The sequence below is a fragment of the Strix aluco genome, chromosome 17 (assembly GCF_031877795.1).
Source record: "Strix aluco isolate bStrAlu1 chromosome 17, bStrAlu1.hap1, whole genome shotgun sequence".
Taxonomy (NCBI): Eukaryota; Metazoa; Chordata; class Aves; order Strigiformes; family Strigidae; genus Strix; species Strix aluco.
The window spans coordinates 10661149-10677738 of NC_133947.1; the positions used below are offsets into that span (position 1 = coordinate 10661149).

Below are 16590 nucleotides of genomic sequence, written 5' to 3' on the forward strand. Positions count from 1 at the left end.
CCTTGCTACCCAGCTGAGACACCACAACTGCTTGTGAGAGGGCTGTCACTTCATTTCCTCACCAAGTCAGCAAGCACAAGCTTGAATCAGCCTGATGGAGTCAACTCTTCCTGGCCAGAGAAGCCACCCACAGACAATCCTGCGTGGCAGAAGTGACTGATGCTTTTGGCTGGGCCATTCCCCTTTCTTTTGGCTTGGAGGGCTACATTAACAGCTGACTGCATGTGCACAGCAGATCTACTTGGTCCTCCAAGATGCCCCTTGGATGCAGGATGGCAGCCGCAGGGCTCCTACAGCTCTTGGCTTACTGCTTCAAAGCTGCCCCATGGGCACTGGATACAGCCTCTGCAGATCTGTTCCTCTGAAACACAATCAAGTGATCTGCAGTACCCATCCTGGTGCACTCCAGGATTCCATGTGTCTCAGTCACTCTTCCATGTCTCTCATGCATAAAGGGTCAACCACCCCTCCCACCCCAAACACCTGACCTTGCTCCTAAACCCACAGCAAAAGCACAGGAACACACTGATGCAAACAAGGTTGCCAGCAGAACATTTTCTTATTCATTAAATACCTCAAAAACAGAAGCAAAAATAATCTGTTGTTAATTTGATAAACTCAATTTGATAGCTCAAAAGCATTGTGCCTGTTCAAACTAAACAACAGATAACTTGTAAAAAAAAAAAAAGAGCATTCCCACAACAGGCTTTTTTTGATAATTCATCTTCATCAGGACAAGGATCTCTCATCTTTATGTTTATGTGAGTGGTTTTCCTCCACTAAAGATACAAGCCATGCTAAACCAGGGCAGATTTATATGTAGTCTTTGCTCTAATTTTCTGCAGATTTCTGTGGAGTCATGTTATTGTATGACAGGCCAGTAATGAATTAGTTGAGGAGCTCTAACGGGGAGCACAGTGTTTGGAGGATGAGTACATTTCAATCAACCTTTGCGGCAGATGCTGTTGACATGGATGGTGTATTACACACTAACCTAATTATTACGCATTCTTGGTGTAGTTCTCTTTAATTAGAGCAGAATGGCTGTGGTTTCAGCCATGTGTCTGACTCACAAGCATTGTGCCCATCTAAAGAAAATCTCTGTCACTCATGTTTAAACATGTTTGTTGCTGTCCCAGAAAAAAAGGGCGCTTTCTCCTCTGGGCAAAAAGTAAACGTCAACAGACTTGCCTTGAACATGTCTCTACTGTTAAACCCCAAACCTGCTCCCCTGACAAGGCACTGGGACACAGGAGTAATCAGGGCATCTGACTGTGGCCCCATGCAAGCAGCACTGAATCAAATTTTACTACCCAGGTGTAGTTACACTGGGGAACTGTTTTGAAGAAAATATGCTGCTAGGAAGAAAATATTTTGTAAAATAGTTTTTAATGAAGCAATTTATTTTTATACATTTCAAGGATCATTAGCCTTTAAAACTCTTTCAGGAAATCTCATTGGTTGGTATCTGTCATTTATCCTCTAAGTTTTGTCTTTAGCTTTATTGGTATTAATCACTAATGGGGAGTAGGAAACATTTCCACAGTGTATGAAGTTACCTTCTCTTAAACTAAACAATATGGAAATTAAACTGTAGATGAGAGGAAAAAAATCCTTCTCTTGAGATAGAGAATATGATGAAATGAAAATAAAACAGAAAAATGCACTTTACCACCCAGAGGGGAAGTCGTTTGGGGAAATGATTTGGCATCACTGCTTTCACAGTATGGACATTTCCTCTATAGCAAGGCATGCTTCCAAGTCTTAAAGAGGCTGATAAAGTTAAAAGGCAAATCAGCACTCCCAGTATGATATAGGTGTCTAGAGGCACTAGGCCAAGGTTCCACTGGCAGTTATTTATTTCCATTACTGTAGCATCTAGAAGCACTAGTTTCAGACTTGAACCCCACTGTGCAGAGGTTGTGCCCACACAGAGGAAAGACACAGTTGCTACACCTTTCAAGTATGAATAAACAGGAAAATCAGACTGATGGGAAAGCACCAAAATGAGATAGGTATATCAATTAATGTGTTGTCCAAATTCTCTGTACAGTGTGTAAATAATCTGATAATTATTAACTATCTGAAGATGTCAATGGAGAGTTCTTCCTAGGCACAGAAATCCTGTACCACTAAAGGATATCTCTGTGCTGCAGCGGATGCCCAGGTGGACTGCTAATGCTTATGTTAGAGTAGTCTGAGTTTAGCAGAGTGACATAAAGTTGCCACATTCATACTGATGATCCCTGCTAACATGTCCTTCCATAGGAAAAGTGCACCCTGGAGCGCTGGGAACAAGCTTCCTGGGTCACAGATCTAGACAATGTTTTCTGATGCATATGAAGCCCAAGGAAGAATGGATCACAGACAGCTTGAAAACAAATCTTCTCCAGGAACCACTTTTTACAGTCAAAACAGATTAATTTAAAAACTCAAACCTGAGTGCTTGTTTAGTAACTAGAAGAGCAAGGTCCTACCCCTCTGCTACGAATCATGCTTTCACAAACAAGGACAATGAGAGGCAGGGATAGAAAACAGGTGATACAACTCCTTTCTTAAATAAAACCTCCAGCACTACAGTGTATCCCTATACGCCTCACCTCTGCCACACACCATTGTTGGAGCTTCCTTCAGGGTCAAAATTAAACAGCCCCACAAACTACTTTTGGTGCTAAGTGGTGCCCAGACACGACAGACCAGGCACTCCTGACCCTCCAACACACAGCTTTAAGAAGCTTCTTCCCACTGGCTGGGGGAAACAAGCACCAGGGGAGCAGTAGGCATTTTGAAGTATTCATTCTTGAAGAGATTAATATTTCCCCTCTTCAATACACCCTTCACTTCCATTTTTAACAATCAGGAGGAGTAGTTTCACAGCTGCCCATTTCTGCTTAAAGCACATCTTGAGGGAATTGAGAGGTAAAAAGCCCCCATTCCCTAGTACTCCTTCATAAACAATAAAGGATCAAACCATACAAAGAGTAAGCCCTTTTTTAACATTCTGGATCAAAATATTTGCCCTAAAGAGCATCCTTGGACATGTGTCTCTGCTGTTTCTGTCACAGCTGTGACTTTCAGCTAAGGGCTGATGGACTATTGCCTACTGCTGACAGTGGCCAGACCAAGCAAGATAACTTCCACTGTAAGTGAGGCACTGCCAACTCCCAGCTCTGTATCTGCTTGTTTTGGGGTAATTTTGCTGCCTGTTCAGCAGGTAGACCTACTAGAGGAAAACATGGGCAACAGAAGCCTATGGAACATGCTGCAGATGAAGACAAAAGTGTCCACTCACCAACAGGAACGTTTTCTTTTATATCCCAATGGCATCAGCTGACACATTTGCTTCGAATGTTGCTTTTATGTTGGTTAGTTGCACGTGCCGTTCCTAATCCTTGAACTAGTTCTGTGCATCTGAAGTGAACTGCACTTTAAAAATCACAATTTGAGTTCAATTTTGTCCTCCAAGCTAATAATGCCTTGCCTAAAATTAATTTCTGTTTCTGCCTTCATTTTGTCCCCTCACTTTGAGTAACAGGACAACAGAAGATGGCTAAAACGAGCTTGTTGAACGGCCTTCAGTCTGTCTTTGCTTAAAGATGATTCCCACAAAAACTGGAGATGAGGGAAGAACAAATATTTCCCTATTACAAGCAGTGGGTTAAAGTGGGAAGTTGGTCTGCTCTCTCCATGTGGAACTCCAGCTAGCCTGTATTTTAGCAAAGCAAAGGGAATGCAGAATGTGTAGGCATACCCAAATTAGCTTTAAGCTACCAAACGCGGGTACAAATGCTGCCAGTATGTTGCAGCACACACTATCTAGGTCCCTAGACTCTTTTTCAGGAGCTAACCTACACAGAAGCCTGCACTGCTCTACCTTCACTACTAAAGATACTGGCATTACCTACACAAAAACCCATGTGCATAGCAGCCACACTTCAAACTGCACCGTCAGCATCCTCACAAATGGCTCTGTATTAAAACCTTCTTACCACTGCTCTCCTGAAACACTGAGATTGATTTTTCATAAACTGCTTATACTTGCCCTAGAGTATGCATTAAAAAGACATGTATTTGTTAACACCTGCAGCTACTACTAATCCAGTTGGCTGGATGTCCACAGCCAGCTCTCCCCTCTTGTACACTGTAATTTTGAAAGGAAGCGAGAAGCAGACTTATCTCTGGCAATCTCTCAAGTGCAAGTCACTCTTGCCTCCGATCCTGGCTCCAAAGCCCATTCCAAGCCTCTGCCTTACAGGTACCCTGTTCAGACTTGCAGGCCATTAGCAAAGGGGCAAAGCTGGCTCCTTTCAGACGGGTAACAAATCAGCTTGTTGTCTGACTCTGCTTCTATTTAGCAATGTGCCAATTAACCCGACATTCAAAATGTTAGGACAAAGTCATTCTGAGCGTGGATCTTGGATTCAGACCTCTCCCCCTGCTTTAAAAAAAACAAAATAAAGCCCTAGTATTTAAAACTAATCAGTCTCTTTAAATCCCTGCCAAATACCTGTTTATGCCATGAGCAAATAATTACTTTTCTACAAGGAAGAAAGTATTAATTAAGAGTATTCATCAGACTCCTATTCTATAGGGTTTATCTGCCACAGGTGTCAGCCAGAGGTGAGACACGGATTAGTATACAATCAAGGGCTTTCTAAGTTAAATCTCCTCCTTGTGGTTAGCTGTTAATAATGAAGTTGTCACCAAAAGAAAGAATTTAATAGTTTTAATTGGATTTAATTACTTGGAAACTCCTGGAAAATGGACCAGCTTGATTGTAGTATAAAAATAATAATAATAGTAATAAAAAAACCAAAGATACAAATGCCTGGGCCACATGTTTGAACAAAAAGAGTCTGTGAGAATAATAATTCTTTGGTTGTAATGTTTTATACCTTGATCAGAATTTAAGACATGAACAAGGCTTTCCTGTAATAATGGGAAATAAACCATGTGCATCAGTTCTAGTTCAAGTAGGTCCACGTCTTTTTGAGGAGGAGAACACATTTAGCTCTTACTACACTTAAGCAGCTTAGCTTGCAATTTAATCTTAACAGACACAGGCTACAGGTAGACCCAGCTTCTCAGAGCTTTTCAAGTGAGAGAGTGGGTATTTGTGAGAAAAGTTGTTTTAAGTAATCACTGTAGCTCCGGAGCTGAAACCCATTTTCAGAAGTGACTTACTTAAGTGTCTTACACTTCATACTTTTTAAAAAAGGATTATCCTTTTCCAAATGGAATCATTCAGCTTTTCAGACTCTAAACTTCTTTTCCCCAAAAATGAAGACATATTGTTTTACTTAAACATTGATATATCCAGCTTTAGTGGACAATCTACCGAATTTAAATGAATAATGTCTACAGTCATCACAGTGTGACCTTGTGAAAAGTCCATGCTAGATGGAGAGCAAATATAATTTAATCCCTTTTCTTCAGGTACCTTTTCATATTAACCCTTACTGTGACTTGAGAGGTACTTTCAAAGTATTGCTTTTTACTAGCTATTTACTATTATTAGCTATTTACTGAAGGACTCTCTTTTTACTGGTATGTATCTGTTCAGAAATGGTTGGGGACTACACATTGGAAATTATTCCAATAAGCAACGGGCATGTCAGTCACTAAATCCTCACATTCAAGAGCACACAGAGGTTGAAAATGTTCTCCTCCATCTCTAAATGCATTATGATTAGGGACAAGCAGTAATGACGACACTAATTTATCCAGTGTCTGAACCCGTGAGTTCTGAAATGGATTCCAGTCCTGTGGGAATACTGTACTTAAATACAGGTTAAAAACTGGGCCATGATGCTTGAGAACAAATGGAAGTTACTTTTATTAATACAAAAGGCTCATGACCAAAAATCTACAAATAATTTCTTTTTACTATACAGGGCATAAATGTCAAAAGAGGGAGTGGAATTTAAACCAAATATGTCTTTATTCCCTTCCCCTCAACACAGGAAAATTATTGGTTTTCTATATGTAAGCCCTTGATAGCTCTGTGAAAAATACAAAACTCCTGGAAAGCTTGGTGGAAAACACATCACCGTGTGTAATCCTCAGCACAACTGCATAGTTTGCACTTGCAACTTCCTAACACAAGCTGTGTCACTTAATTTTTTTTAAACTATTCTTTCATTAAAATCAAGTCACGATTCAGTGATATTGAAAAGCAGGTTCCCTTTACTCATACTGGTTTGACAATCCAGCATTGTTTCTGATATATATTTTATGTCAAAAATAATCCTTTAATACTTCCAAATGCCACATGTGCACTTTGCTTAGAAAACCCTCTGCTCACCTAAGCTCTAGTACAAGAGGTTACATCTACACAAGCTCAGAGCATCTCCCATACCCAACATCTAAGCTGCTGTGGATCTGGTTTTGCTGTTTCTCCTGCTGCTTCTCATCAACCAGTACAGATGATAAACACAGATGTTTGCTCCCGAAATACACATTTGAAATAATCAAATGGCTGGAATTATTTACTCCCTTCTCTCCAATAATGAACTAATAATTGATATAGCAGCATGTCTAAAGTAACAGACTTCTTTATTACCTGCAGTGATTGAACGCTTTTTTAATTTAACTTAAAAAGGCATTAAATACAAGGTTTAGCCTCCAGTGGGTAAAAAAATCTCCAACTTCCTCAGAAAATCCTTTCCAAATTGTATTCATCTTGACTTAATCCATGATCTACTGAGTGAATTAGGCTCTATTTGTTTTGAAAATCTATTTTATGGAGTTCCAAGGACTGTGTTTTCCTTAGGAAGGGCTTATTCTGCCTTTCTGACCAGGATGCCTGCTAGCAGCCCTCAGCATAGGCCTCTGCAGGTTTTTAACGTCCCAAGGTGCCCCACACATATGACTAACAAAATGTAAATAAACACAGCTGAGCCAGTAAGAAATTGGAAGGTTTTCTCATTAAAGAAATAAAATAAACAGATGTCCTTAAGCACTTTGGCTCATGTTTGTCAAAGGAATGGAAAACTCTCAGATGTTTGAACAGCAGTAGTGATATAAGGCCACATCTCAAGTGAGAGAAGAAGAAAAAAAGCAACGCCATGGCACTTAGAATTAACTAATAGTTCTCAAGGGAGGGCGCTTTTGATTTGAACCTTAGCAACTTCTACAAATAGTTTTTAACAACCAAGCAATAAAATGGGGTTTTATCCCTTCTCAGTTTGTAAAGTAGTAAAGGACAGATTCGGCCATTAGAAGCATGAATCACCATCAGATTTGATTAAATCCCTATGGTGTTTCAATCAGGTCCTGGCTTTAGGTTCCTGTGAGAGAACAAAGCAGGGAAAGCACAAGCTACTTGAAGCATTCAATGAAAGCAGGAAAAAAAAGAAAAAAAAAAATCAACCCTGGGGTTTTACAAGGATCTCAAGTACAGCCAAGCAGGAACTTTTCAATGACTTTTTTTTTTAATTGGAAATTATCATTCACTTAAAGGAAAATTTTTTGTAAGAACATATAACTGCCAGTGAAACTTTTGAGGAATCAGGTTTCTTAGATCCACAACATCAATTCTGGTGAGATCAAGACAGTCCAGTTCACAGATAGCCAACATATGGCAGCTATGACATTTGCTTGAAATGCTGGAAAAATCACGTGTACGTACCATCCTCAACTGGGCCAAACAGCAACTTTAGCTATTCTGTCCAAAAGGTCTTGAGGTCCCACTATCATTGGAGGACCCTCTCCTAGTCCTTCACATACCTGGCCACTGCAAGTCCCTCATCAGAGAGGCAAAGCCCAAGTTCGTACAGGCTGGAAACTTGAGTGCATGCCTGTGTCTCTCTCACTGATACCTGTCTGCTTACAACTTGGATAAATCTCATGTTGCCACCTCTGAAATGCAAAAGCAATAAAAAAAATATATGGTAGAAAAACAGCCTCTACATGAATCAAGCAACTACAAGGCAAACTGCAAGTCCCCACTGAAAGTAGCCAGAGGGGCCGCTCCAGGAAAGCGACCACACAGTCCAGGCTCACACGGATACAGTCTAACACAGGCAATCTAAACACCTTTCCGTTAAGGTTAACTAAAATCTAGAACGTGACTTTGCATGACTCTGATTTAAAAGTGGGCCATCATGTGCTTTATTATTTTTTGCACTATGTTTTTCTTAATTCAAGCCAATTCAAGATGCTGAACAATCTCAGAAATTGCTATTTTTACAGAGAATTTTATAGATTGTAACTCCCAGGTATCAGCAGACATTGTCGAAGTACTGATGAAGTTCCAACACAGTTCAAGAATTGAGACTGTCCTATGTATTCAGTTCTTTAAGTCAGTGCTAAAATAAAATCCTTTCCATTCGGTTCCAGGATTTCAGACTAACTTGTACATAAAGATGAATTTTAACTCCAGATTTTACTTTACTCACAATTCTTTCTGACACTAAAATCCCAAGGAGTGTACAAACACAGAACAAGAATTGTTCCCACATTCTGGGAACACTACAAAATACTGAGAACAGGTATTAGCTTCACATATACCCCTCAGGTAGGGAAAACAATGCACCCAGTGCCCCCTTTTCCCCTTTTTTCTTGATACTAATCCTTCAAAAAGCATGAGAATGAATCTGCAATATAATACTTAAAATTTCTCAGGCTGAAAGAGATGCAGAATTTTTTTTTTTCAATGCTTTGACAACACCAATTATGGAACAAGCTTGCAAATATCTCAGTCAGGGAAAGGGGAATGATTTGTTTTGGCATGGGAGTGCATGCAATCTTTTTTTATTGTGTCTGAATTAATACCACCAAAAGAGTCTTTCTGTGTTGCACCTAGCTGCTTCAAACAAATGGCCAAAGCCCCTTGACTTTTACCCAACTCATGTGAAACCCCAGCAGCACTGTTACGGATTTTGACCCATTTTTCCCATTATGTTTAGTCAGTGATTTGGCAGGCAGATCTTTGCAGACATAGTAAAGAGTGCAGCCATCTTCCTGTTGAATGGGAGCTCTATTATACATGCCTGAAGGGATTAAAAGGGCTGGGTGGACAGTATATTAAGCTATAATAATGGTCTACATCTGTTGGGGTCTCTAGGCACATGGTAAGTATTCTGCACCCATACAGTGATCAGAAGCCTGCAGAACAGGTTTCTAAACCCCCCTGAATATAATATCCAGGGTTAACTGCCTATGGAACTTTTTTTCTTTTTCTTGTCAGAGGGCCTCCTGCTGAGAAACGAAAGGGTGGAGAGATTTCCTTGGGTTTGACAGCTTTGCTGCCCCCATCACTTAGACCGTGACTCAGTATGTTTGTGCAGGTATGCATCCATTCAACCGTGGGCAAGAAAGCAAAAGGAGATGTGAATTTGCAGGCCACTCTGACTGCCACTATAAAGGTTACAATTGCAGTGACCGTATGGGAAAGACATTAAGACCAAATGTCTGATGACTCTGTAATCCATGGGATAGAGCAAAGACTTTGGGCAGAGAGGACAAAAAAGGAACAACCTAGGCTGGGCTATTCATTCATGCTTCAATCTTGAGTAAATTTTGTGCTTTAATTTCTATTAATGCTGTGAGCAAATTATTTTTTAAACACCTCAGATGAACTCTCCATTTTCTGAGGAGCCTATATCTACAGCAAGGACCACAGAGGTTTCCCTCAGAAACCGAAGAGAATTTTTACATGAAATCAGGTCAGAAAACATACACTGAAACCTTAATGATTAATAATACGTACTACAACTACAACTGATAATCCTCTTTGCGAATTCTTCCCCCTCTTTTTTTCTTGTGGTTTTTATTTCCCCCAATATCAGATTTTTTTGGACAGCTCCCTATTGCTGCCATCACCAAGCACAAGCTAAAGGACACAAGAGTTTAGACCCCAATATCTGAAGCTATGGTTGATGTTCCTTCTCCCCTTGCCCCAGAAAGGGATGTTATTCTTCAGCTTGATCAACTTTATGGACTAATTCTTGAAGTGGCTGCACAGCAGCTCTACCAGTGCAACAGACAGGATGATACTGGAACGTTAATGTTGGTCAGGGGAATGGTGAAGATCATATAAACTGACACTTTTTCTGGAGGAAGACATACAGAACCAAGACCTCCATGTGTGAGATTTAACACAAAGCATGTGCATGTCTAATTACAGGCACATGAATCTTTTATGATCAATTATGGACAAAAATAAGAATTTTAAGCCTTGATACTTAATTTACTTTGAGATTAACACTTCCTACATTATTCAAGTAAGAGATTCTGAAACTCTATTAACCTCTGGCTCACTGCTTCACTTGTACTTGATAGTTCAGCTCACTTAAACATTTCTGAATTGTGTTACTATTTAATGGTTCCCAGGACAGCCTGTCTGAGTGTGCTATATTTCCCTCTTGGTTTAAGGTTTGTTCCAAAGCCCACCAAAGCCTCTGGTTGTCTTTGGATCAAGCCGTTAGCCTATAATACTTTTATAACACAACCATTTCCCTTATAGGAAAGCCCTGAGGAATTTAATACTGATGAAACAAACGAAGAACTACGAAAAAAATCCTTGTACAGAAGTTTCTCAAGCAGCCTGTTGTAACTTAATAGAAAAGGCAATTCATTCATTAAAAAAAAATATTCCTGTTTGTATCATTCTTTACATTTGTATGAAAGAAACAGCCAACAGAATTTTGTCATATTACACCTTTAAAGGCCCTCCAAAGCAGACAATCCCCCGAGTTTCCGTTTTCCTGTTTTCCTCTCTCCCTAGTCCCTTTTGCAGGTTGCTGCTCAAAAGTGCCCTGTCTTGGCCTAACTGCTCTCATAGCCAACAGGAACAGCTCAGCCAGTGATGAGTGCTTTTGACGAACCCTTTCTCGCTCCACTCCCTGACCCCACTTCATCCCCACACCAGCTGCTCTAGAGATGGCAGCTTCTGCCTTTGTGGTAGTCCATCAGCAAGAGCTCACAGGTACTGTGGTCACAGGGCTTCTCACCTCCACAGGTCCATCACAACTCTTGCTCCATCACCATCTGCCCCCACGCAGCAGATCCCAACCCCACACCCTCTGAACTTGTGCAGGAGGCAGCAGATGAAGGCATCTGCTTCAGAGGTTTTGTGCTAGGATAAAGTCAGCCCATTAGGGGAATTCTCCATGCGCATACTGCAGCCCCTACCCAGCACGAAGCATGACCACATAGCAGATCTACACAGCCTAAGTTTATGTTTCCTGATCCTGCCTAATTCTAATTTTTGCAGGTAGTAGGTTTGAGCCTACACACATATACCTCAGACTGCCTCATTCGTTACGTTCCCTGGGAAAAGTAACCACTTCAATTACCTTGTACAACATGGGTCTGAATAAATCCCTGCTTGGAAACACGTGCTTGGTTTTCAGAGGGTGCTGTTAGAAGTGTTAGCAGCATTCCAAGTGCTGCAGTAGACTTCCACACCACAAACACCATTTTATATCCTTTACAACTGCGCACATCTAACAGCGAACAATAAATCTATCTTACTAATTACACATTCAGCTTGTTATAACCATCGTAAAACAAGTACAGCTGGTAAAGCCATGAAATGATGTCAAATCATATTTCTGCTTTCTAGAGAGAAGCAGGGTTATTTTCCAGTCTCCTGATGAAGCTGACTGTTCAAAGCCATGTGTGGAAACAGCTGCCAACTAGGTCATCCACCTTTAATTAGGTAATGATATTGTCTTTTTTCCTACCCATTTAAAAGTGTTTGACATTCTGTAATTCAAAGTGACTTAAGTGTTTATCATAAAAAGCTGCCTTAGGAAGAAATTGAAGCATATGGTACTAAATCCAAAAGCCAGCGTTTTCTCCTTAGTAACCAAGTTCAGTCTGTTCAGCCACAGAATTACCTAAAAAAATGGAATTGCCTGCATTTCAAAGGGGGTATCTGAAGTATGGATAGCTAAAGATACAGTTCCTAAAACCCCTTAAAAATGTGAGCTTCAGCAGCCATGTGGAAAGCAGAGCCAGTATTCTTCATGGCAACCCAGACTGATCAACACAAAATCTCTCTTAAAAAGTTGTCTGAGATTCATAAGAAAACAGTGGTCTAACAAAAAATGTGTCTCATTCAGGCTGCCTGATAGGGTCTTTCTTGCAGAAGACAGACACTGAAAGAACATCCTGATGTCCTATCTAACATGCGGCTGAACAATACAAGCTTTTGAAAAACAAGGGGCTACTTGCAACATGAAAGGGAGGTAAATTAAATTTTCACATGTTAGAAGGAAATACCACAGGACATATTTATACAAATATGTCTGAATATAATCGGCAGCATCTGTTTGAAAAGCTGTCTCATTAGCTGCCCCCACAGTTCCCGATGCAATTTGGCTGGACAAGCAGTAATGCTAAAAAAATTAAATTTTACCTTCCCATATCTGGATGCAAAGGTTCCCGTGAGTAAGGAGTGAAAAATAATTATCGTCTCATCCAAATCCCACACAAACACACGCTGTGATGACAGATGGGGTGGAAAAAAGAAATATAGTTACATATTAAGCAATTGAAAGAATTCGTTCAGTCAGGAAATATGTCCTGTTGGACTAGAGCTTTTTAAGATCTCAGAGCCGTTTGGAGCACTGACTGTAGATGCTTTGTGAAAGAAGGCAAAATGAAACATCAGAAATTTTGGAACTATGCGTGTGCTGGTTGTCCTGAGAGTCTGCTTTCCTAAAAACCACAGAAATCCCCTGGTGCATGTCAAGTCAAGAACAAAACAGAAGACTTATAAAAACACAAAAGGAAAAAAAAATGTACATATGAAGAATGGTTTGAGATGCTGATAATATAGAAATTGAACAATTATTTCATGTTTGTAGGCTCCAGTTATATTACTAATTTTATTCTGGCTCTTACAACTCATTAATCTGATGGTGGAATTTGCTAATAGATGCAACTGTTCATCTTTGCTGGATTTACTAAGGGGATATAAATTAAAGTTATTACCTCAATCTCACTGTCAGCAGTCGGGGAAGGATCGTTGCTTCTTTTTGACCGGGCTCGTACCTTGCCATCTGACCCTCTGTGATGTCTGTCTGTTTCTATATCTTTTGCTGGTGTTGTTGAATATTCCCCTATTATGAAAAAAGAAATTCCATCGTACAATTAAGTTTTGCACCGTACCATTGTAATTAAGGCACGAAACCTTTTAATGGAGAGCATCAGAAACATTGTGAAAACACCATCAGAAAATCTTACTCTTTTCATGTCAATAGCTGACATTGTTAGAGAAATAACTTTTAACTCCTAAGAGCTGTTAAAACAATTTCAACAATCACCAAGACTGTATATATAACATTTTAAAATGGGTGTGTCACTAAAACCTTACCACATTTTTAATTGAAAAGAATAGCTTTTTGAATTTTACTCCCTCCGTGCTTTTCAAGAGAGAAATTAGAAAGGCAATGGAAAAGGAAACCAAGACCAACTCAACTTCTGAATTTTTTTTTAAAATTTGATGAATGCTCACGATCAAAAATATACTTTCAACATCAACTTTTATTTAAAAATACAGAACTAGCCTGTTTAGCCATATTCCATTTCACAGAGGACAGTATTTTAGAAATAACTGAGAAAAGACAGTCAAAGGTGAACTTCTCTTGTATAAAGTATCTGTTTTGATTGGCTTGAGTTTCATAAACCTGTCTGGATTTCACTTACCTTACATTACAAATCCTTTCCAAACATATTTTTCTTTTCACCTTGCTAAGTTGTGGCCTCTCCAGCTTCCTAGAATAACCATATTCTTCTTCAGAGAAGCTTGGATTGTGCCTAACAAGCCTTTTTGAAATCACTCTTTCACAAAAAAGGCTGAGATAAGATCTAAGGAACAGAAAATCCTCCAACTGCTTTTAGAGCAATCTGTGATCACTTTTTAAAAACCAATATTAGTTTATTTTTCTTTTAGAGCAACCACAGATGTTCAGATTTGTTTCATAAGTCAGCAGACCTATAATGGGCGTATACTGTGATCATCCACAAATTATGTGGCATTTTATATAAATGTTATTGCATGCCAATGAAAACTTTAGTAGGCAAATGATACCTGAAGATTGTTCTTGAACAGTACATTGGAGGATCATAACCTGTCAGTAATTCCATAAACCATTTAAGATTTGAGACTTTAAAAATTAACCACTCAAAGAGAGACCACAAATTTTGAAGCCTTTTTGCATGGAAATCGTCTTGAACTTTCAACTTACACAAACAGTTTGTGTTGATTTTTTAAAGAGGGACTTTCTCTTGATGTACTTATTCATGAATGCATGTATTACATGTTGTTGTAAGAGGTGAATATAAACTTTGGTAGAGACGTGGGCTAGAAAGCCATCAGACAATCAGGAAACTCTGGAGCTTTTTCAGAGCATGGCTGTTTGTTTTGAACTCACTGCTACTCATGTTAGCCCTCAGTACTGATCTGGGTTTTGTGTGTAATTGTTTTATCTTTTTGTACTACCTTTAGAGGAGATCAAACCTTGCATACTCATGAAAACGACACAGAATGGTTTTAGAGAGCTTGGATGTTCTTATCTCTTCCCAAAACCCTGTGTTGCACCGTGTTAGCAGAACTGTTAAGTGCTAAGAAGTCTGATTTATCCATGTAAATATATGTATTTATAAAAATTCCCACAAGGTCATAGTGTTTATGTCTACAGGTGGCTGAGACTGCCAAACTGAAAACGGAAGAGATGCACCTACCAGACAGTGATTCTGTGCTCTGACTGGTGATATTGTGAGAAGACTCCTGCAGAGAGTAAGTGGAGGTTGGGATGGCTGAGGGGCTGATGCTGTTTGCAGACACGTACGGAGAGTTGTAGGACGAGCTGTAATACTGTGAGTACTGGCTTTGAGGAAAGCTTGGATATGACGAATATTCCTTTGAGGAAAAACAGAAACATCTAACTTCTGTGTATCTGGTTTTATCTTATAAATGAATAAGGCACCACAAGGGCAGTGCTATCTACACATGCAGTAAGTCATGGTTCAGGAATATTTCACTAAAGAACCATGTTTCATTCACTTACAAAATGACATTTCTGCTTCTCCCAAATATACTCCTGTATTATTTTGATCAACTAATCAACAAGAGGTCAGAAATCAGGCAAGTTCTGCTTTTTCTATAGGATTTTAGTTATCAGTGCTAACACATTTTGTATTACAAAGTTCAACAATTTTATGTAACAGTGAAGTAGGGTGGCTTTTTGAAGAGGGCTGTGATGAAACACATAAGTCTCTGTAAACAACAAAATACCTAAGAAATTAGAACAGAATGAATAACTGGGTGAAGGAAGGAGCTGCATTTTTCCATGATCAGCAACATTTTCTGATCAGCTGTTAGAATAGGTTACAAAAATTAAGAAAAAAAGTAGCAATTGTTTTGCAGAAATGTTCACAGTTGAGATTGTCCATTTCAGCAATAACTAAATGCCTGAGTGATCTTCCCTACATACAGAAAAATGAACTAAAAATACGAGGTGCAAGTGATCTTGGGGAGCTGAGTATCACAAACCCCTTTGTTTTGATTTTAAGGCTCCCAAACAAACTTCATACCATTATCCTCATGTTCCCAGAAGCAGGACACCTGAATAGATTAGAAAACTTCTCTCTGGACAATTAAAACATAAAAGGTTTAATTTGTTTCTTTTTGTTTTAAGTGCAACTCCTGCTCTTGTCCACCTATTTGCTTTTTCACATAGAGAACTGTATTCATGCTCTGGGGATTGTCTTTCAGCAAAAGGTTTTTATTTCCTCAGAAATGCTAATTAGTCTCTGGTATTAAATAAAATTAAATAATAAATAGTCTTTAGAAAGACTAAAAGCTCTTTCCTCCTTAACAGCTTACATCTCTGTGACACAGCCTATTTCATTAACTTTCAGTCACCAGGGAACTCTCAAGAACAGACTCAAGTTGTCATAATAACAATTAAACTGAAAAATAAATGAATTTCATTGTTTTCTCTTAAAGAATATCACAAAATAATGAAAACAGCCCAATTATTTTTCCCCTTTTAATGTAATCTCCATAGTTCAACCAAATGCACTTTTATCAGCAAATACTGATGTTTTCAGCCAAAACTGAAGTGATAAAGAAATTAACCACTGCTGTCAAAATATATAAGTCAACAATCACCTTACAAACAAGGAATTGAAATTACTGGCCAACCAAAACACATTTTTTGGGACACTATACTCATTTGTTTGGTCCAATCAAGAAGAGCCATTTGCTACCGAAAACATCTGTCTTGTGTACATATGCATGCTGTTTATTTATACACACACATTTATCAAGGTATCTGAAGCATGAAGCCCACAGACAGGTGTATTCTCAAAGAAGGAAGCACACAGACAGCTCAGATGGCTCAATATTCATCAGGGCCTGCCAACGCCTCTTTCAAATTGTTCATATTTATTACACAGTGCCAAGACAGCAGATGACAGGATCACAGAAGTGGAGCTCTCTGTAGAGGATGGAAAACATATCTGAAAGTTGTAAGATAGCAGAGGAATGATGAAACTCTTGGCACTGCTACAGCAACATGGCACAGACTGCCAGGGCATGCTCCTCCTGCAAGGACTGCACTCTGCGCAAAG

General features: G+C 39.3%; 1 protein-coding gene across 2 annotated transcripts in view; it reads right to left on the reverse strand.

Moving 5' to 3' along the window:
- The window catches only part of EYA2 (EYA transcriptional coactivator and phosphatase 2), a 102416-nt gene that overhangs the window by 18083 nt on the left and 67743 nt on the right, over positions 1–16590 (reverse strand). For both annotated transcript variants that reach the window (XM_074842892.1, XM_074842891.1), the window contains exons 7-9: positions 14698–14875; positions 12946–13073; positions 12368–12451 (exon numbers count right to left, since the gene is read on the reverse strand). In XM_074842892.1, coding sequence (XP_074698993.1) covers positions 12368–12451; positions 12946–13073; positions 14698–14875 — 390 coding nt within the window. The remainder of the gene's footprint in view (positions 1–12367; positions 12452–12945; positions 13074–14697; positions 14876–16590) is intronic.